This window comes from Myotis lucifugus, unplaced genomic scaffold, assembly GCF_000147115.1.
Source record: "Myotis lucifugus unplaced genomic scaffold, Myoluc2.0 scaffold_256, whole genome shotgun sequence".
Taxonomy (NCBI): Eukaryota; Metazoa; Chordata; class Mammalia; order Chiroptera; family Vespertilionidae; genus Myotis; species Myotis lucifugus.
The window spans coordinates 1,058,900-1,081,609 of NW_005871304.1; the positions used below are offsets into that span (position 1 = coordinate 1,058,900).

Genomic DNA, 22,710 nt, shown 5'->3' on the forward strand with positions numbered 1-22,710 from the left:
GCCCTTGCTCCCTTCGCGGCGGTGGGACCGGCGCCGCTGCGCACTCCCGCCGCTCCCGGCGTCGGGCGCGCGCAGCTATGTCGAGAGCGACATGAGAAGCATCAGTAGAGAGATGCTCGTCTCCGCTCTGCCTTGCGCGTTCTCTCGCTCGGCGCACCGGCCGCAGGAAACGGAGGGAACTTGGGGTGAGAGTCCAGCCGCTCCCGGGTTTCGGTCTCCCCCGGATCCCGCGGCCTGCGTGGTGCAGCCCTGGGGCGAAGGGCTTGTGTGGGGGGCAGGGGGCGGGACCTGTGCTCCCCTGGAACAGAAGTCGAGTGGCGTGGCGATACTGGAGGGAATGGGGTGGAGGGGTCTCACTGCTCTACTCTCGATCTCTCCCCAAGTGCCGCCAGCAGTTGCTTCCGGATGATCCGCTTGCTGCCACAGCACTCGGAGACTTGGACTTTACCCATCCCTCCGATTTGTTTGAAACTAGCCTCTTGGAAATCTGCAGTTCAGAAGGAGGTGGTTCGCCTTCCTACAAACCCAGTCCTTTGGCGAATAGATTGTGCTCATTTTCCAGTGTGTTCCCCTCCACTTTTTCTCTCCCCTCCTCCTAGGGAGCGCTGCGTTTATTTAGGAAGAGCTAGCGGTGTCCTGTGACTTACTGCTCTGTTAACAACAACCAAAAGCTACTACGTGTTCTAAAATGACCCGAATAAAATGACAGTTTTTCTAAAACCTGATTTACTTTTTTAAAAAAAACTCTTTGAGGCATTAAGAGAAAATTATCTAGCTATGATTAGGAAATTAGAGTCTTGTATAAATTGAACATGAAGCTTAACGTCTAATAGGTGTTATTTACTATTTTACAATGTTAAGTCAACTCAACATGTTTAAGGATTTCATCTCCTTTTGAGGGACAGGAATCCATTGGCAATTAAGGGTTACTGTATTTTCCCTTTCAGGACACAATCACCATGACCAATAACTGATAAAGAACTTAAACTTCTAACAAATTTTTGGATGGTAAAGCTTATAGAAATCATCAATCATTACCAAGAAACTTCACCATTTAAAAGATACATCAAAAAATAATGTATACATTAAGGGAGATCAAATTTTTCATAATAGAAATAAAGGTTCTAAAAGATTGCTTTGACAGATCAGTATCTCCAGAGAGATAAACACATGTTTTAAGTGTTTTAGAAAAACTTGAACTCTGCTCATTAATAAAGTGAAAACCACAAGGACTCACCCTGTAAAGAGGATGGCACGTGTCCCTGCATTATGGGGCCAGTCGGGCATATCTGCAGGCTATAGTCATATGCTGCTAGCTGGAGAGAGAAGGCAGAGAACGACTGCTTTTCAAAGCTGTTAGCATCTAGCACCTAGGAAGGAACATGACGGGGTGAACTCAGCTGAAAAGGAATCAAGATCATAAACTATTACATATCTAGTATTACAGACTTTTGCTTCAAGGTTTCCATCATACCAGCTCAAGCTCAACTTAATACAACTACATTAAAATTCAGAAGACATTAAAGGTAGATCCTATGCATGTGAAAGATTTAAAATCAACATTTCAGCCAACACTAGAATTTACTCTCTATACTGTCATGTATATATAGAGATATATACACACACACAAAAATAATTATAATGATTGATTTTCAGTTAAAAAATAAAGACTGCCTTGAAGTATCCATTTTTTCTTTTAGTTTAGATTTTATTGATATAGGGTCAAGAATTGTTGCCTAAAGTTAGTAGTATATGAATGGGTTGTGAAATTAGGCAACATGTGGCAGATTTTTAAAATCAACTTTGTCTCATTTGTCCCCAGTACTGTCTTAGGCACTACTGGTGCAAAGCCAGCCTCCTGGGTGTCCCTGATCTCATGGAGCTTATATTCTAGATGGTGGAATTAGGTTATACACATTGTCAGGTTGTTTTAAAGAAGAGGTATAAAAGGATGGGTGTACTGTTTTAGGAAGGGAGGTCAGAAAAGACTCTGAGGAGATGACATTTGCATAGAGTTCTGAAGGGAAGGAAGGAGCAAAACTTCCCTGTATTTGGGAAGACTATTACAGGCAGCCCTCATTGGTTTGGCGCAGTGGATAGTGTTGGCCTGCAGACTGAAGGGTTCTGGGTTCGATTCCGGTCAAGGGCACATGCCCTGGTTACTGGCTTGATCTCCAGTGGGGGGCGTGTAGGAGGCAGCCAATCGACGATTCTCATTGATGTTTCTATCTCCCTCTCCCTCTCTGAAATCAATAAAAAATATTTTAAAAAAAAGAATATTACAGGCAGTGGGAACAGTAGGTACAAGGCACAATGTAGGTGCAGGTTCATGTGTGATCCAGGAACAGCAAGGTGGCTGGAATTCAGTGGGTCTGTATAGATCAGTGATGGCGAACCTCTGACACCTCTGACATGCGAACTCATTTTTTTGATTGATTTTTCTTTGTTAAATGGCATTTAAATATATAAAATAAATATCAAAAATATAAGTCTTTGTTTTACTATGGTTGCAAATATCAAAAAATTTCTATTTGTGACACGGCACCAGAGTTAAGTTAGGGTTTTTCAAAATGCTGACACACCGAGCTCAAAAGGTTCGCCATCACTGGTAAAAATTGTTACAGAGATGTAATGGGAAGCCAGACCATGTAGGGCCTTATAGACCATTGGAATAACTTTGACCCTAAAAAGAAGGTGAAGTCTGGGAGAGTTTTGAGCAGAAGAAGGACATAGTTCTAGTAGAGATATAAATGGGGAGGCAATGTTACCTGGTGGTTACAACAATTTCTCTAGGTAGGCTCATGGGTTGAAATCTCAGTCTTTGTCCTTAAGTAAGTCAACTTCACTTCTTTGTCCCTTAGTTCCTCATCCATAGAAAGGAGCTAAAAACAGTCTCCAGCTCGTAGGGTATTTTTGAGGATTTAATGAGCAAATAATATCTAAATGTGCTTATGACAATAGCTAACATTTAGTAAGAGCTTGGTGAATATTAGCTTATAGCAATTTAAGAGAGGTTTAGAAAGAGATGCTGTTTTCTTCACGTGGTCATTATTGCCCAACGTAATTTTCTTGTTTTCTCTTTAGCCTTCACATACTTTTCTTTATATATATTATTGATTTCAGAGAGGAAGGGAGAGGGAGAGAGAGATAGAAACATCAATGATGAGAGAGAAACATTGATCGGCTGCCTCCTGCATGCCCCCAAATGGGGATCTAGCCAGCATCCCGGGCATGTGCCCTGACCAGGAATCAAACCTTGGCCTCCTGGTTCAAAGGTCAATACTCAACCACAGCCACGCCGGCTGGGCTAGCCTTCACATTCTTGACAGGTCATTGGTGAATCTTCTTACTAATTTGGGTGTGCCTAACCAATACAAATTAGTGAAGCTAAAAATAACTGACAACCAGTACTGACTAGGATGTACTCCCCCAGAAGCAAGCTGGCATCACATCCAATTAAACGTTTGGTGTGTGGCACTGTGTGTATTCATGGTTTTGCCTTTTGAGGCTGCCCCTCAAGTGGTGAGAACTGAGGTCAGCTGGGAAAGCCGTTTTCCTGGGCTCTAACTGTAGCACTTAAATTTAGGCTCCTGACTACCGAACAGGCTGATTGGCTTTTGGGTAGGGATTCCCTTGAATCTATTAATCAGTTTGGGGACAGTTGCTCAAATTGTCCTCTAATCCATGATTAAAAATTTATTGAAACTTATGATCTGGCATATGTTTTATCCTGGAGACTGTTCCATGTGCACTTGGGAAGAATGTGCATTCCCCTGTTGGATGGAGTGCTGTGCAGACGTCAGTTAGGTCAGGTTGGTTGATAGTGTTGTCTTCTCTATCCTTGCTGATTTTCAGTCTAGCTTTTCTATCTATTAGTAAGAGTGGGGAGTATTGACATCTCCAAGTATTATTTTTGAATTTTCTTTTTTTCCCTTAAGTTCTGTCAATTTTTGCTTCATTTGCTTTTGGATTCTTGTTAGGTGCATGTATATATGTTTGTAATTGACATTTCTTCCTGTTGACTTGACCTTTTCATCATTATCAAAAGTGCCTCCCTTTCTCTGTTAACATCTTCTGTTTTAAAGTTTATTTTGTCTGTGGTCAGTATAGCTACTCCAGCTATCTTATGGTTACTTGTGATATATCTTTTTCCATCCTTTTACTTTTTTTTTCTTTTTTTTTTAAATTGTAGTAAAATACAACAAAATTTACCATCTTAACCATTTTTAACTGTACAGTTTGGTGGTATCAAATACATTCATAATGTGGTGTAACCATCACCACCATCAATATTCAGACTCTTTAGCTTGTAAAACTGAAGTTCTATATTCATTAAGCACCAACTCCCCCATTGTCTCTTTCCCGCCAGCCCCTGGCGAACACTGTTTTAGTAATTCATTCCAGGATTGTTGAGCATTGCTATGAAGGCTATTCTAAGCTTGTTTTATACACTTGCATATTCACTAGGCAGAAGCTCTGTTTTCATCTCTGAACTTAGCCCGGTGTCTGGCACATACTAACTGCACAGTGAGTGTGTTTCATGGACAAATAACCTGTTCTCAGACACTGGGAATCAAGATTCTAGTGATAAATATGGTCTATCAGATTTTCATTGCAACAAGACAATTTTAAAGTCTCATGAGTTTTGGCCTAATTTCTCAAGGTCTGCAGTTAGTTTCCTATTCTATATGTGGAACCCTACATGTGAAAAAGTGAGTTTTATTGCTTTCTTGCCTATAGGCAACAGAAGCTCAACATAATAGTGACTAAACAAGAATTCCATGAAAACTTGCATTAAACTGTAGAGAATCTATCTGGAACTATTGAAAACTGTTGAAAAATATAAAAAATATAGTTATATAATGAATATGACAGAATATCTTTGTACTCAAAATGGTGCTATTGAAAGTTATATAAATTAACTATGATGTTTATTGCTATTTTATTTGAAAATTTAAGTCAATTTATTCAGTTATTCTAAAAATTTGATCAGTTTGTTCTAGGATATAGGCCTCTATATCATAGGAGCATAGATAAGACTAGTTTTTCTGGAATCTCAGAAAATACTTGACCATTTAAGCAAATCAGTATTTAGTAGTGCAGCATTTTGAAAGAATCTTTCCCGTATACTCCAAAGACAAAACAAGACATTGAGTGGTTCTACTCCAGTGGACCTTGTAGATGAGCTGACAAATTTTTTGTCCTAAAGTTTTTGCTTTTGCTCTTGTTGGAAAATATGCCTAATCTAGTCATTGAAACAACATGTCTAATTATAAAGCCCTATAGAACACAAAGCTTTGTTTATCAGATTCTCTCAGAAGACGAGATATTGAGTGATAAAGATCTTCTGTTGTCCCACCTTTGTTTAACTGTTCAGCTTTTTAATTGGAGAATTGTTCTCTGCCCCCTCTTTTTTATTTTAATAGGAAACCTCCATTTTAGAGGAATATAATATCAACTGGACTCAGAAACTGGGAGCTGGAATTAGTGGTCCAGTTAGGTAAGAGACCCATGTGCAAACTATGACAAAATTGCTCTGAAAAGGGCCATTTGAAATGCACCTTAAATTAGAAGCATCAATGGTGCCAGATTTGTGAAACAGCCTTAATTTAACAAGTAGAGGTGTTTAAACAAGTTAGGCTATTTCTCATCTATTTAGAAATATACTTAAGTGACCAAGTCACACGTTCTGTAACATGGAATCATTGAAGATGTTGATCCTGTGGAGCCACTGAGAGTCACCTGTAGCCAGCAGAGGCCTCACGTTGGCATCACCTGGCTTAGGAGCTGAGGCCTAGGAAGAGTGGATGAGATCCTGCTCTGCCTTTCCACCTGCTAGGCTTGGGGGCAAGTTTGTTCTGGTGCACCTGGATATAGTCTTGATTAGAAGTACAATTCTCAAAGAACAAACCTGTTAAGTTAGTTTTCACTGTAACATAGATGATTTCTGATTGAATTTTTTCTCCAAATCTAGAGTCTGTGTGAAGAATTCTACCCAAGAACGGTTTGCACTGAAAATTCTTTTTGATCGTCCAAAAGCTAGAAATGAGGTATGATCCTTTATTGCCTTGTCTTGCCTAAATATTGAAGTGCCTAATAATTCATTTTATAAGCAGGGCAGCTTCATGCATAGATGCACAAAGAATCTTTAAAAAAATTTAAGTTCATACTTACCCCTTTTTTGCTATTCATCCTCTATAATAATAAAAGCATAATATGCTAATTAGACCAGACGACCTTCTGGACAACCTTCTGGATGAAGCTGGGGCTGCAAGGGAAGCCCGGGTCCCAGGTGCCTGCTGGCAGCCGGAGGGAAGCCCGGGTCCTGGGTGCCAGAGGGAAGCTGGTGCCGGCAGCCAGGGGGAGGAAGGCCTACTCTTGCATGAATTTCGTGCATCAGGCCTCTAGTGTTATTATAAAAGCAGTCCTACATCTATCAGTACCAAAGGCTGTTAGTAGAGTATTGTTTCAATTAATGTGATTCTTATACATAGTTGAGTATTCAGGTTTACTTCCTCTTTTGCTTACTGGAAAACGTCCTTGAAGAGTGGAGAGAAAATAATACAGGGAAGGGTCTGGTGAAAAGTGTCTTGAAAGTGTGCTGCAGGAGGACTCTGAGGATGTGTTTCTAGTTTTTAAAAATAGACATTTGTTTTGAATGATCTGGACTGGTGATGACATGTTAGTAAGAGTGCAGTGAAGGACTTACTCTTTTGCTTACAGATGTATGAATAATATCTGAAAGAAAATAAATTGTTTGCTAATTCATTTACTAATGGATAGGACAGGAGCAAGTAATCTGTTGTTGAGGTTTCATTTCATAGAAAGAGCATTAAGGAGATAATCTGTGTGTGATCCCCCTCTTTTTTTTTTTTACATTATTCTAGGTGATAAGGTTTTTTACTGTAATAGGCTTAGCCTCTTGTGCCTAATGTTGTCAGTTTTTTGTGGGGGTGTTGGGAGAGAAAATGTTGGCCTCCCCTATGTACAGAAACATTTCCTCTCTTCTCTTTAAGGTACGCCTGCACATGATGTGTGCCACACACCCAAATATAGTTCAAATTATTGAAGTGTTTGCTAACAGTGTACAGTTTCCTCATGAGTCCAGCCCCAGGTAAGACTACACAGGGTCATCATACTATGCCTACCTCTCCATATGTAGTGGGTTTTCCTCTTTTGTGCCCTCTCTCTCTCTTCCCCTTTTACTCCTTCCCTTCCTCCCCATCTGCCTCCCTCCCTCCCTCTTTCTCATTCTTCCCTACATTTTGTTTTGGAAAATTTCAAACGTTTGTGAAAGCAGACAGAATTATGTAATGAATCCCCAGGTACCCATCACCCAGCTTCAGGAGTGATGAGCTCATTGCCAGTCTTGTTTCATCTATACCTTACTATTCTCCTGGCCTCTCTGATTATTGTGATTACTTTCTCTTTTTTAAAAAAAGCAAGTAATGTGGAATTAAAACAGATTCTATTTCAAATTAGCAAAAGGAAACCAAATATTATTCTAGGCAATGTTTTAGAGGTTGATATGGCAAAAAGCCCTTATTGCTTAGTCTGACATTCCTTTTAAAGGGAGAAACCAACATCATTCTTTTAGCTGCCAAATGTTTGGCAAGCCCATTGAACGGTGTTCTAAGTCTCTTCCAGGAAATTAAAAATTAAAATCAGGTTTGTTTTCTGTTGGAGGGAATGAGCTATAAATCTGCCATTATAGCAATGGGATAGGCACCAAGGAGAGGCATCCATAAAGTACTTTGAGCTTATAAAGGAGAGCTGCAAGCTGTAGGCTGGCGAGGTGAGTTGTCACAGAGCTTTACATGGGAACTAGGACTTGAAGGGGATAGGAAGAAGTTTTCCAGGTGGAGAAAGAAGATGGATTTGTAAAAACAAATGGGAAATGAATGATTATTTCTTACAACTGTGCTCTGTTGGTGAAAGCATTTGGATGGAAGCTGGAAGCATTTATATCAAAGGATGGTAACCAAAATTCAAAAAAATTTTTTTATAACATGAGAACTTTTGCTTTTATTTAGTAATTGTGTAACCCTTTCCAGCTATCTTGCTGGGTATCCTCTGGGTCACATGAAAAAAACTAGTGGAGTGTGTGTGCGGGGGGGAGTAGATACACACACACACACACACACACACACACACACACAGAATGAAAAACCAAGACAGCTCAATACCCAGCCAAATGACTTGAAATTTATGTCCTACACAAAGTCATATTCTGTTTTCAACATATTTTCATTCTAGCTGCCCTAAAATGTATATACAAAATATGTCACTTAAGTGTAATGTTCTCAAAAGGATCATTATTTTCAAAACTAAATCTTTCACTCCCACTTTAGCTTCTTAGAAAGTGTTAGGTCAGGGATATTCCTTATGCACAGTGTCCATTTGGTAGTGGACACTCAAAGGGGCTTGGTAGGACTAGACTTAGGAAGTAAATGACACACTTTGTAGATGAGGTATCTCTTTAGATTAGCTACTTGATGTTTCAATTCTTTTTTTTTTTAACTTAACAAAATCAAATGCTTTCAAACAGGGCTCGACTCTTAATTGTAATGGAGATGATGGAAGGGGGAGAGCTATTTCACAGAATCAGCCAGCACCGGCACTTTACAGAGAAGCAAGCCAGCCAAGTAACAAAGCAGGCAAGTTAACCCCGGGTACAAATCAAACTGCCAACAATGTTGGTTAACAAGCACAATTTCATTGGGGGGGAATAAAAGAAAGCTTGCAGAAAAGCTCTATTTGCTCTCTCATTGCCTGCTTTGTTATGTGATCAGAAAAGATGCTTTGACAGGAGAAATGTGACACCTTCTATGCTTTGGGGGGGGACTGTATTCTTAAGTGGTTGTCAATTGTTTGTCTATTATAAGATGTAAATAAACTCTGGAAGGAAGGTAATCTTAACTCTTGTAGATTGTAGATATCTGTAGACATGGCTTTCAAGCACTGTTATTGAACTTTGAGATAAAATGTTGCTGATACCACTTAAAAGATTGTATAGTGTAAAAATATGTTCTGACAATTGTATATAAGATAATTTTTGCTTATGAGTCACCTTTCTCTCTTCAGATTTTAGTAGTATTATAAGGTCTTTGTAATTCTGGGTTATTCCTGGTTACAGTCTTTCTATTTTGATGCCACTTTTAAAAATTAATCCTCACCAGAGGATATTTTTTCCATTGATTTTTAGAGAGAGTAGAAGGGAGGGGGAGAGACAGAGAAACATCGATGTGAGAGAGACATCGATTGGTTGCCTCCTGCACTGACCCCGACAGAGGGCTGGGGCCGGGGATCGAACCTGCAACTAAGGTACGTACCCTTGCCTGGAATTATTGAACCCATTACTCTTCAGTCCATGGGCCGACGCTCTAACTACTGAGCTAAACAAGCTAGGGCTTACTTGATATCACATTTCATTGCTAGAGAAATGATTTATGTCACAGACAATACTAGGAAACCAACTGGAAATAACATCTTGAGGAGATCAAAAGCTAAACCCTCAAAGCTAATCTTCATGTCAAGCAAGCAAGGCAAAGAAAAGCAGAAAGCCTAGCACAATTGGTTCTTAATTAAAAAATCCTTCAAAATTTTCCATGAGCATTTTTTGATGCCTCCTTTCTGGTGCGGTGGAGCTGATACTTGGAATGCTAAGACATTTCCATACTGAGAGTTGAAGAAAAGGCAGAATTTGCTCTTGCTATTTAATTTTAAAAGTTATACCTTGTATTTTTCAAATACTAGGACTAAAGGGTGAGCTCTGATAATCTTCTGTAAAACAAAACCCCTTCACATCTACCTAAACAGGCCACATTTCACCAAGTGGGATGAGCACATTGGAATATCAGGTGGAAAAATCCAGTTAGCTGCTTTCCATTGTTCTTGAGGGCAGAGCTTGAAAGTTGAGCTCCCTGGAGAGTGCAGCTCCCTTCTGAGCCACGTGTCAGTGCGGCTGCCCTGCTGGGGGAGACCAGGCCTGCTGTCTGTGCAGTGTTCACTCTGCAGTGCTTGTCACATGGCAGATGAATGCAAGTGGAAACATTTCATTTCCCTCACTGTGTACAGGATTTAACCATCAGTTCATTCTGATAAAGAGTCATTTTACTGTTGTATTTTTTCTTTTTGCTTAACAAAATACACGTTGCAGGTAAACTAAGTTCTATTTCTTGGTACCAAAAGTTTTACTTAATTTCTGCTTTAAAATTGAAGACCAGCCATAGTCTTAATGGACTTAATTAAGGATCATTTTTTAATATCCTGAGTTCTCTAAACTAGGGGCACTAAAGAGTTAATTTTTCTAAGATGTGGTTGCTCATTATGTCCTTTTCCAGATAGCTCTGGCTCTACAGCACTGTCACTTGTTAAACATCGCGCACAGAGACCTCAAGCCTGAGAATCTGCTCTTCAAGGATAACTCTTTGGTGAGATGCCTTGCTTTTCTGCATTTTAGTGCTGCCATTCACAGCATAGTTCCGAAGTGGGCGTGGAGGTGTGTGTGTATGTGTTTGGAGTGCTCTGAACCCAAGTGAAAAGGCTTTAGGCAGCTTATTTTTCCCCACTTATTTCCTTGCTGGAAGCCCAGAGAAATACCCCTCTCATGGATAATTTTGGATGATTCTTATATGTATTTGTAGGACTTAAGATTTTGGATATTATTTGGGGGGACTTCAGGATGGGGCCAGAATCTATGTGCTGTTTTATATTACCTTAAAACTTAACAGTTGTATTTGCTGTTAACCCTGATAAGGTGTATTTTTCTCTCCAACCCCTACCGTCTGGCACCTACACCATGTCCCATCAAATAAGTTACTCTGGCTATCATAAAATGGATGTTGGTGAGAAGTTATGGGCCAATCTATAGAGCCAGGGAGCTTTTGAGTAAGATTTTGATTTTAGTGCTGACTTTGTAAGTTATAAAACAAGGCTAACTGTGAGTCGCTAGAAATTGCTTACTTCTGTGTTACTAAGAACAATTCCTCAATATGAATCATTGTCTCCAGACCTGAGGATATACTACTCAAATACTCAGGTCTCAATCAGAAACTTGTGAGCGCTCAAGGTAACATGCCGCACACCTGGATTTCCCTCTAATGTTTACTGAGAACTCTGGAGCAATAACTTCCGTTTATTTTATTTCAGGATGCCCCAGTGAAGTTGTGTGATTTTGGATTTGCCAAAATTGACCAAGGTGACTTGATGACACCCCAGTTCACCCCTTATTATGTAGCACCTCAGGTAAGCATGTTCTGTTTCTGCCACTGGCTGTGCCACCAAGCTGCCTGTGCACTCACATTCCTCCTCTACAGCACTAGTAGGCGTGCATTACAAATGGGAGGGGGAGTGCTCAGTTTCAGAAACCTAAAAGCTGCTTAATTTGATTTAGGCATTTTATTCTTTTGGAATCTACTTTATTGAGGTATGATTTTTACATAGTACTTCTGCTTGAAGTGTTGTTTGATGAGTTTTGACAAATGGATACTCCTGCAAGATGAACATCACAATCAAGTTATAAAACGTTTCCATCACTTCAAAAGCTGTCCCGTGTGCCTTTCCAGTCAGATTGCTCCCAACTTAATTCCTAGCCCCAGGCAACCACTGACATGCTTTCTGTTATTATTGGTTAGTTTTGTCTGTTGTAGAATTTCATAAAAATAGAATTTATGTATCTTTTGTGTTTTACTTTTACTCAGTATATTTTTGAAATTCATCCATGTTGCATGTATCAGCATGCTTTTACACAGGCATGAGGGATGTCCCCAGGAAAAAGTCATCTCAGATGCCTCGATGGGCAGGAAGAATAGATAAATCTCCTCCAGGGACCTGATCTTAATGTTCTTGACCTGGGCAAGCACTGATAGATTGCTGGTGATAAGAGGGTGTGGGGGGGCGGGGTGTTGAAAGTATTGTGTTTATGTGGAGTTTTTTTGATTGCTGACTGCCAGTGTGGACCCTTTTTAGCCTTCCAGGAGTCTCTCAAGTTGTGTGTCATTGTGTGATTTTCAGTAAACTGTTCCCTTTGGTCTGACTCTGACAGGTACTAGAGGCACAGAGAAGGCATCAAAAGGAGAAATTTGGCATCATACCTACCTCACCAACACCCTACACTTACAACAAGGTAGAGGAAGAGATATTTATCTTCACCCCTCTGGGTAGCCTCTTTTCAGTGAGCTATTTGTGGCCCTCTGGGAATGTGGCTCATTCCATTCTTATCCCTTAATCTTCCTGTGCAAAAGGCTGGAAGCAGCCCCACAAGCAGAAGAGTACTTGGAATTTAAGTTTTTGTCGGATGAAATATAAAGTAAGGTTCTTATCGATTTAGGTTTTGCAGCAGGAGCCAAGGGCTATGGTCATCTGGAGGTTATTTATTTGGCTAGCTGTATAATCCAGTGACCATATTTAAAAGATAGGGTTGTCTTTAAATTTACTTGCTAAAATCTCAGCATGAATGCAATGAATTTCCTGCATGATGTAATTTCCCAATATTTTTTCTTCTCTTCCTTTTTGTGAATCTAATGGTGCTCATGAATTAGTATGGCATTCATCAAAATTACACTGCAGATGAGTAACATGTTGGAAAAAACAGTTCATATTACTTTTTTAAAAAAAATATATTTTATTGATTTTTTACAGAGAGGAAGGGAGAGGAATAGAGAATTAGAAACATCGATGAGAGAGAAACATCGATCAGCTGCCTCCTGCACACCCCCTACTGGGGATGTGCCCGAAACCAAGGTACATGCCCTTGACTGGAATCGAACCTGGGACCCTTTAGTTCGCGGGCCGACGCTCTATCCACTGAGCCAAACCGGTTAGGGCTGATATTACTTTTGAATGTGTATATATGTTGGTCTAAGTAAAAACTTTATTTTGGGCAACTAAATGAACACTGAATGCTACATTGACAAGTCATTTTTAATAAAAATATGTAATAAGATATAATTACATTTTTGAAAATTAAATATATCAACCTTAATTAAAGAAAGAGAAGCAGGCTTGGCCCATGTGGCTCAGTTGGTTGGAGCATCATCCCATGCACTGAAGGGTTGCAGGTTCAAACCCTGGTAGGGACACATGTGGGAGGCAGAGCTGATGGATGTTTTTGTCTCCCTCTCCCTTCCTCTCTCTGTAAAGTCAATAAAAACATGTCCTTGGGTGAGGAGTAAAAAAAAAAGGGGGCGGGGGAGGAGCGGGCACAATGAGTCCTTTGTGGCCAAAGAAATGCTTTTATTTATTTTATTTTATTTTTAAAAAATTTTAGGGAGGGAGGGAGGGAGAGAAAGGGAGAGAGAGAGAAGGGAAAAAGAAAAGAAAAGGAAAGGAAAGGAAGGAAAGAAAGAAAGATGGATATGAGATACCTTGATCAGTTGCTTCCTGTATATGGCCTGACTGGGAATCGAACTTGCAACCTAGATATGTGCCCTGATCGGGACTCGAACCAGTGACCTTCCAGTGCACAGGACCAACTGAACCATACCGGCCAGGGCCAAAGGAGTGAATGCTTTTATTTTTTTATGTATTTATTTATTTATAAAATATGCTTTTATTGAGTTCAGAGATAGGAAGGGAGAGAGAGAGAGATAGAATCATCAATGATGAGAGATGCTGATGTGTGTCTATGTAGTGTAGGTGGCACATAAAAAATATGGAGTGGAGCCCTAGCCGGTTTGGCTCAATGGATAGAGTGTCGGCCTGAGGACTGAAGGGTCCCAGGTTTGATTCCGGTCAAGGGCACATGCCCAGGTTGTGAGCTGGATTCTCAGTGTGGGGCATGCAGGAGGTAGCCGATTAGTGATTCTCTCCCATCATTGCTGTTTCTATCTCTTCCTCTCCCTTCCTCTCTGAAATCAATTTAAAAATATTTTTTAAAAAATGGAGTGAAAAGTTAGACTTCCTGAAACTTTTCCAGTCTCTGTTAAGTGATTCTTGGATAGCTCAGCCTGTGTATGTCGGCCAGCCATGGAGGCTTTATTTGGAGCTGTGCCTCTGCTAAGAGTGACCATTTTCTCTTTGCTTTCAGAGCTGTGATTTATGGTCCTTAGGAGTGATTATCTACGTGATGTTGTGTGGATACCCTCCTTTTTACTCCAAACATCACAGTCGGACTATCCCAAAGGACATGCGGAGAAAGATCATGACAGGCAGTTTTGAGTTCCCAGAGGAAGAGTGGAGCCAGATCTCAGAGATGGCCAAAGATGTTGTGAGGAAGTGAGTTCCTGGGTCACTGGGCGGGGAGACCAAGGAAGCCCTAAGGTGCTGGGACACAGGGAATGTTGGGTAGAGAAAAGTCATTTGTTTCTTAGGCATGTTCATTCCTATTTAGCATCACAGAAATCTTACCCCTGGAGCCTGAGATCAGGGTTCTCAGTGTCCATACCTCCATGGAAATGGAGCTTTGCTCCCTCCTGTTGCATTCCTAGAATTTATCCCTGGGTTGTGAACCCAGGTCCTTCAGTAGCCAGTGTCTCTGTGAGCATTAATTCAGGGCCTTAGTGATAATCTCTACTCCCTGACCCCTGTGTGCCCTCTTGTCTGTAAGCCAATCATTTGGGATGGACGTTAGGAATGAACTGGGGTATTAAGATGATAACAGTGCTTTTGGCTTTTCATTTCTTGGCTGCTGTGGGAGTATGTGATTGATGGTGTGGGGCCTGGGCCCCACCCTCCAGCCTTCTCACTGCTAGTTGGTTGCTCTGACATATATGAAGATGGGAAGAGTTAGAAGAATTAGGGCTAATAAGTAGATGAGGGACAGTTGACATTCAGAGCCCTTTGGTAGCTGGAGGGCTAGGTAAGAAGTCAGACCTAAAGTTGAGGTATATGTGGGAGGCTCAGCTGCCTGGGTCTTGGGCACTGTTCTAGTATTCCTATTGCTTGGTTTCACTCAGCAATTTTTCCTTTTTTGGTTTCAGTGTCTTCATCTGTAATGTGATAAAGATAAGCATCAAAGGGGCAGTATCTGGGAACTGTCTCCTGACAGTACAGTCCTTTCTCTATGGAAATTACTCCCTTTCATAAGTGAGCTTGTTCTGATGATTAGGGGTCTGTGTATCTAAAGAGGGGCTAGTTTCTAAAACATATAAGCAAAAGGTTTTTAGGAGGGTGGAGGCAGTATTTAAATCACCACCTGTCTTCCCATGCTGTCTTTTTGGCTACTTAACCAAAATATCAATATCCTTTAAGTGGTTCTTTGTCAGTTCTATAGAATATCACTAGAGCAACATGAATCCTTTCTTTAGAATCTGAAGCTGTTTGTTCAGAATGATCCAGAATAAAAGAGCAAATAGGCATGTTGTCCTGACTCTGACATTTGGAACGGGAGGATATGTAGTTGGAAGGAGGTGCTGTAAATAGCCCAAGGAGCATGCTGGGGTGAGCTAGGAATTGCATCAGCATGAATACATACTAGTAAGATGTAAAGAACTCTGATCAGAGCAATACACTAGGCTTAGAAGGAAATGCCATCCCCTTCTCAGAGTTTCTAGGTATTTAGCTTTAGAATGTTTCTAGAATAAAAGGTTCATGTCCTGCCATATGGTAACCGAGATTTTACCACAAGTAGCAACCTGGGTTTTCAGAACCTCCTGACCCTGCAACTAATTTTATAGCCACCATTAGCCAAAAGAGCACTCTCAGTCCATTTTGGGAATTAGAGCTCACTACCCTAAAAACATCAATATTCAGGGTCTCAGGAACTGTGAGCGATATGTAGGATTATTTTATTAATCCTACACATGGGATTAATTACTGGGCTGAAGTATATCTGGGTTAAGTTTTTTCCTACCACTTTTACCTCACTTTGTTTGTACAGATGAAAGGACCGCCTAGGGACACAGAGCCCTCACAGCTAGTGGTTAGGGACTAGAACCCCACCCCTGCTCTGCAGATGGAAAGCCTAGGCTTGTAGGAGTTGGAAGAAAGTCGGAAAGTAGAGCTGGTTAGTGTGAGACCCCAGAACTTCCTGGTTGTCTGGAAGCAACTGTACATGGCAGCCCTGTTGGCCTTTACTCCACAGGCTCTTGAAGGTCAAACCAGAGGAAAGACTCACCATTGAGGGAGTGTTGGACCACCCCTGGCTAAACTCAACTGAGGCCCTGGATAATGTTCTACCCTCTGCTCAAGTGATGATGGATAAGGTGTGTGTGTTTTTTTAAAATTCTTTATTGTTTAAAGTATTACATAAGTCTCCTTTTTTCCCCATTGACCTCTCCCCAGCCGCCCCCACCCTCCATGCATAAGGGTTTGAATGATACTTATTTTGTTGGCAGATTAGGTTGAGTTGAGAAGGAATGCTGGGAACTCAACTTAGTGAGGGGTTAACGGCAAAACAATGTAGAGCATGCAGTCTTTTCCAGAGAAGTATCTCTGGTTTCCTGAAAATGAGGGTTGGAAATAAAGAGCTTCCCATAAAAAACCCAGATCAAGGCCTGGTAACCATACACTAAGGGAGCACAACACTCAAAGGAATATCCTCCCTATGATCGTCAGTGGGAAAAACAACCTAACTTCATTAATGGAAAGTCAGTGAGATGCATATGACAGGACCAGGCTTTGAAAGTAGACAGGTCTTACATTTTTAAAAATATATATATTTTTATTGATAGCAGAGAGGAAGGAAGAGGGAGGGAGGGAGAAACACCAATGATGAGAAAGAATCATCCATCAGTTACCTCCTGTGTGCCCCCTACTGGGGATCAAACCTGCAACCTGGGCATGTGCCCTGACCTGGAATTGAATACTGACTTCCTGGTTCATGGATTGATGCTCAATCACTGAGCTACAACGGCCAGGCTAGTCTTATCTTACTAGGATGTAGCTGAGAGTCCATTGTAGAAATTTGAGAAGATGTTTGCATAGGGAAGGTGTTTAGGAATGGTTAACCAGACTTGCAGACTTGCCAACTTAGGACTTCTGTGGTAATTTAGAATCTGAGGGGCAGCTCTGAGAGCAGAGAAGTAGAGATGAATGAATTGGCTCAATACTTTTGAAGACAATTTTTCTACAATTTTTGGTGACTGATTAGATATAAGGGAACAGTTGGGTAGCACATCAGGTAGTACCATCAACAAATAGAGGAAAACCAAGAATGAGGCTAGTTTGAGTGAAGGGAAATCTTTTAGGTTTTAGATATTGTTTCAAGTGGTAGATGGACACTCAAATGAGATTTGTGGTCTGGAAAGAGTGTGGCTGAGAGGCAAAGGCAGTGGCAAACAGGCCAGCCTGGCCAGGGAGAATGCTACCTTCTTAAAAGGGATGAGGTTAAAGTGTGACAAAGAATGAGTGAACAGGAAAAGAGAATGCTAAGACCTCCCTTAGTTTATGGGAGAGAAAGGAGAGCTGGAAGGAACAGAATTCTCTGCCATCTCAGATTTGTGTACGGTTACCTTACTGGTTAGTAAATATGCCCAGTAAGTGCAAAAATGGTTTGGTCAGTCTAAATCCAAAGGGATTATTTGTATCCTCTGTTTGTCAGTACATGAGTTTTCAATGTAGCTTTCTTCAAAATCTTGGACATGAAGAAATAATTGCCTTCTGTAATTATTTTAAAATTAGTGCATAATGAAGCCAAGTATGGATTTGGAGAATCTTGTTAATGAGAAAAAGTGGCTCTTAGGGCTATAAGATGGAACTTCAACGTGACAGTGTATTCCTGTTGTTAAAGAATGATGTGGTCATGATGTGGGTAGGTCAACTTTGGAAAAATGGCCACATACGCAGATGTTGAATAGTGTCCATCTAAGCCCTGTCTAGGAGATGGAGCCTGAACTTGTGCCCTTGAATTATTCCCATCTTTCTGGTTGGGCCATCACTGATGAATAGATAGATATGAGGGTCCAGAGGGGGTTAGCCAGGGCAACTGTTTATAGTTCCTGTAAACTCTTCCTGATCTAAAAGCACGCTTAACAAGGAACTGCTTTTTGTTTTTTTTGGAACTGCTTTTTTAAATGGTCAGAATTTATTGTTGAAATTCAAACAGAGCAGAGATATATAAAATAAAAAGCAAAAGTTCCCTTTTATTTCCTTGCCTTAATATCACCCCTCAGAAGTGAGCTAATCTATGGTGTGATGTATCCTTCCTGATGTTTTTCTGGGGAGACCCTCACACACTCAAGAATTTGTCCTTTTTAAAAAAAATACCAAAAAAATGGGATCATCTAGTTCTTACAAAGCTTTCTGCTGAGTATTTGCCTTCCTCATTGGTTTGCCCGTAGTGAGAGCAAGCATTGGTCATAAAGACACAGATTTCAAGAGTTCCACACTTTGTGACAGTTATTTCTCATTATAAATTAATTGACTGGTGTATAGACCAGTGCTTGAGTGTTTACCACACTCAGTGTGAAACAGTTGGGGTTCTGAGCCATCAGGGCCTCTCTACACTTTGGAGGCAATCTGGGAGGCTTCTCGGGCAGTAGCTTGCCAGCCTTTTCTCTGATGTACACGTTTGCCTCTCTTTATACTTGCCCTTGCCAATGACTGTGAGCATGAGCCTTGTTAATATTTCTTCTGGGCCCTACTGGCCCATGGGGAAGAATCTCTGCTTTATCAAAATTTATATACGGCCAGCATAATAGTGAAATTGCCTTCTTAGTTCCTTGAGCTCCTTCCCATGCTCTTAGAAAAGTTTTCTAGGTACTCAGAAATGAATATGAAAAATTGACGACAGTGTTTGTATTCAGGCGGTGGTTGCAGGAATCCAGCAGGCTCATGCGGAACAGTTGGCCAACATGCGAATCCAGGATCTGAAAGTCAGCCTCAAACCCTTGCACTCTGTGAACAACCCCATTCTGAGGAAGAGGAAATTACTTGGGTAACTGAGCTTATTTCATTTATTCTCGTTCATGGTTGGGTGGCCCATTTTCTGCCTTTTAAAAAATATATATTTTTTTTATTGATTTCAGAGAGGAAGGGAGAGGGAGAGAGAGAGAGAAACATCAATGATGAGAGAGAATCATTGATAGCCACCTCCTGCATGCCCCCCACTGGAGATTGAGCCCACATCCCGGGCATGTGCCCTGACCAGGAATCAAACTGTGACCTCCTGGTTCATAGGTTGATGCTCAACCACTGAGCTGCCTCTTAAGAGGGTGGGAAGAATAAGCTGTTTAAATAGCATCAAAAGTTGGAGATGCTCTATTGTTAATTTTCTGAAAAATCTGTTGCTTTATGTTTAGAGTTAACATCTGTTGAGTGTTAGGTTTTTGGGTCTTACCTTGTTATTATCTCTCCCCCAAACTTTTAAAGCACCAGGCCAAAGGATGGTGTGTATATCCACGATCGTGAGAATGGAACCGAGGATTCAAATGTTGCCTTGGAAAAGCTCCGTGATGTGATTGCTCAATGTATTCTCCCCCAGGCTGGTAAAGGTCACACCATTTACAAATGCCGTGTGTGTGTGTGTGTGTGTGTGTGTGTGTGTGTGTGTGTGCGCGCACATATGCATACATGCACATGACAAAAGGAGTGGTTTAATTTGAGGTTGTCTGTTTCATCTTTGTGTATAAGAAAGTAAGTACATTATATATATCACTGGGTTAGGGTAAATTCTACCCTTCTTTTGTTTTTTGTGTGACATTTGTAATTTAGGTTTAATTGCCAGTGCCAGGTGCAGCATGTAATTTTATATTTTCTCGGTTTATTAATGAGGGCATGTGATGGAGAATGGAGAATGTGGACAGGGTCAAGTTCAGTTTGAAAAGGTCAGGAGACGTCATTTCCAGAGCCATTAGAGTTCAAGGCTTTATTAACTTGTGAAATAAAGAGAATACGCCCCCAGGTCAGAAGTGGACTCTGCTGCTACTCATGTGATGGGCAGAGTGTGACTTATATGTGGATTCTTTTGAGTGAGAGTTTGCTTTCAATATGTTATTTCCCCACTCATTGGGGTGTAATGGGCTTTTCTCAGCAGATGAAAGAGATCCTTAAAGTAGTAGGCAAGAAAACTGTTGGGTTGACCTGTCTTCCTACTTCTTGCATTTTAAGGGAACTCATATTTAGTGTACCTCCAATAGCCTTCCAAAGTAAGAAATGAGCTTAGGAGAAAGAAGGTAGCCCGCTCAGCCTTGTTCTTCCTCTATCTCTTGGTCCATTAGGTTAACCAGAGACCTAAGCTGTTTTTGCTCAGCAATAGTCTGACACTGCCTATTCCCATCCCCAGTGCGAAGACTCTGGGGCCATCAGAGGATTTGTGTGAGGCTGTCCCAGTAGACGAGTTCAAAGACCAGAAGTAGTTTATATATCATGTAGACATTAGCAGGAACAGCAGTGGCTGGTGAAGTTTGTACCTTTAGTCATCACTTTTCAACAAGTTGAACATCATGTCCTTCCATCTCTGACACTAAAATCCCATAATGCTGCAGGGAAATGCAACTTCTTCATCTTTATCAATAGGCGAGAATGAAGATGAAAAGCTGAATGAAGTAATGCAAGAGGCTTGGAAGTATAACCGGGAATGCAAACTCCTGAGAGATACTCTGCAAAGCTTCAGCTGGAACGGTAGGAGCCTTAATTACTTCTTTCCCCAGGAATACAATAAAGTGATTGTTTAGAACGTGTAGGAATCTCTGCAGGCCTACCTGGAGCTATTTTTTTTATTGTTGATAATTCTCACCGGAAGATCTTTTTCCATTGATTTTTAGAGAGATTGGGAGAGAAGGGGAGAGACAGAAACATCGATGGAAGAGAGACACATAGATTGGTTGCCTCCCTCACACTTGAACCTGCAGCCAAGATACATGCCCTTGACTGGAATCAAACCTGGGACCCTTCAATTTGGGGGCCCACACTCTATCCACTGAGCCAAACCAGCTAGAGCCTGGCTTGGTTCTTGGACAAGAGAAATCCAGAGTGATAGCCTGGAAGAAATTAGCTTCCCTGGTATGTTTTTTTAAAAATGATTTTGAAATATCAATACAGAAAAGGGATCACATTTGAAGTGTGTACTGTTGATGAATTTTTACAAAGTGAACATTCCCTATAACTAGCCCCTAGAACATGTAGTGGAACATGGACTCTCTTCTAGTCACTACCTCCCACCCCCAAGGGTTATCACAATCCTGATTGCTAGCACTATTGATTTGTATTTTATATAAATGGAATCAGACATGTCTGTGTTCTTTTGTGTCTGGCTTCTTTTAGTTAACATTATATTTGTGAGATTCAGCCTTGTGTGTAGCAGCATATCATTCTCATTCTCTCTCTCTCTCTCTCTCTATATATATATATATTCTCAATATATATTTCTCTCTCTCTCTGTCTCTCTTTCTACACACACACACACACACACGGATGGGCAAAAGTAGGTTTACAGTTGTTAGTATGCAAAAGTTTATTCTTTTATTATTTATTGATTGTATTATGTATTTGCATTATTATTTCTTCTTTTTTTGTATCCTTACTTCTGATAGTGGTGGCTGGTAATTTAACCTACTTTTGCCCACCCTTTGTGTGTGTGTGTGTGTGTGTGTGTGTGTGTGTGTGTGTGTAGATAGTCTACTGATGGACATTTGAGTTATTTCCAGGTTTTCGTAATTAAGAAAAGGGCTGCTATGAATGCTCTTGTGTATTATCTTTTGAAGAATGTTTTGCTGAACTAATTTCTCTTACCTCTTACATATCTAGGATTGGATCGCTGGTTCATGGAGGTATTCATCTGTTTGGCTTTAGTGGGTACTGCTAAGAGTTTTCCAAAGTGGTTATTCTGGTTGATACTTCCACTAGTAGTGTTTGAGGGTTAACTTACCCTGCTTCCACATCAACTCTCGTCTATCTTTCTATTTATTTTAGTCATTCTGGATAGATTATAGTGGTATTACAATGTCATTTTACTTTGCCTTTCCCTAATGAACTTTAGCACTTTAAAGATGTTTAGTGGCCATTTAGATTTCCTCTTTTGTGAAGTACCTATTCTTTTGCTAGTTTTTCTGTTGAGTTATATCTTTCTTATAGATGTATGAGTTCTTTATATATTCTTGATACGAGTGCTTTGTCAAACATATATATTACAAAGATCTTTCTCTTCATAGTTTCCTTGTTTGCTGTTGTACTGAACATTGGATTTTTACTGCAAGGTTAATGGAACTGCTTAATTGCTACTTGCAAAATGGGGGGTCTAAACTGCTTTTGATCGGTGTTGGGGACGGTTCCTCCATTTGAAGGTGAATTGGACACTGGTAAGGTGTACCTTACTGGGTTCCTGTCAAGAACCTATCTCCTCCCAAACAGTTTGGAGATTGATCTTTTTCTTTCTTGGCTTTCAGGTCGTGGATTCACAGATAAAGTAGATCGACTAAAACTGGCAGAAATTGTGAAGCAAGTGATAGAGGAACAAACCACGTCCCATGAATCCCAATAATGACAGCTTCAGACTTTGTTTTTTTATAATCTGAAAAACTATTCTTTAATGTATAAAGTAATTTTTATGTAAATTAATAAATCATTTCATTTTCACATTGCTTAAAGATGCTGTATAGATTTAGATAATGGTATTTACTAATAGTATAGTTCATTTGTTTGTTTTTAAGAAAAGCTTAGCTCCTAGAAATATACATTATTTTAGGACTCCTTAGTCATGTTTGTAAGATGACAGATATTATATCAAGCAAGATTGTTTTATTTGTAATAAAGTATATAAAAACTACTTGTCAGCGGTAGATAAAGGACCAACTATACTGATCTTTCTGCTTAGTAAACAGTTAAATCAAA

At 40.4% G+C, this 22,710-nt stretch overlaps 1 protein-coding gene across 7 annotated transcripts; it reads left to right on the plus strand.

Annotated features, from left to right (window-relative positions):
- The first annotated feature begins 333 nt into the window (after nucleotides 1-333).
- On the plus strand, nucleotides 334-22,710 carry MAPKAPK5 (mitogen-activated protein kinase-activated protein kinase 5). Of its 7 annotated transcripts, none has more exons than XR_002831705.1 (16): nucleotides 334-504; nucleotides 4,468-4,527; nucleotides 5,427-5,500; nucleotides 5,975-6,050; nucleotides 7,017-7,114; nucleotides 8,549-8,657; nucleotides 10,344-10,433; nucleotides 11,152-11,247; nucleotides 12,047-12,127; nucleotides 14,030-14,217; nucleotides 16,025-16,145; nucleotides 18,687-18,817; nucleotides 19,252-19,373; nucleotides 20,398-20,502; nucleotides 22,032-22,163; nucleotides 22,266-22,710. XR_002831705.1 is itself a non-coding variant. In XM_023762674.1 (15 exons), the coding sequence occupies exons 1-15, from the start codon at nucleotides 406-408 to the stop codon at nucleotides 22,358-22,360; spliced, it is 1,545 nt and encodes a 514-aa protein (XP_023618442.1). In that variant the 5' UTR covers nucleotides 340-405; the 3' UTR covers nucleotides 22,361-22,710. The 7 variants fall into 7 exon arrangements, 4 of the variants coding, with proteins under 4 accessions (XP_023618442.1, XP_023618444.1, XP_023618443.1 ...); XR_002831704.1 differs by having other exon boundaries at nucleotides 335-504; nucleotides 22,032-22,178; XR_002831706.1 differs by having other exon boundaries at nucleotides 345-504; nucleotides 19,252-19,367; nucleotides 22,032-22,178.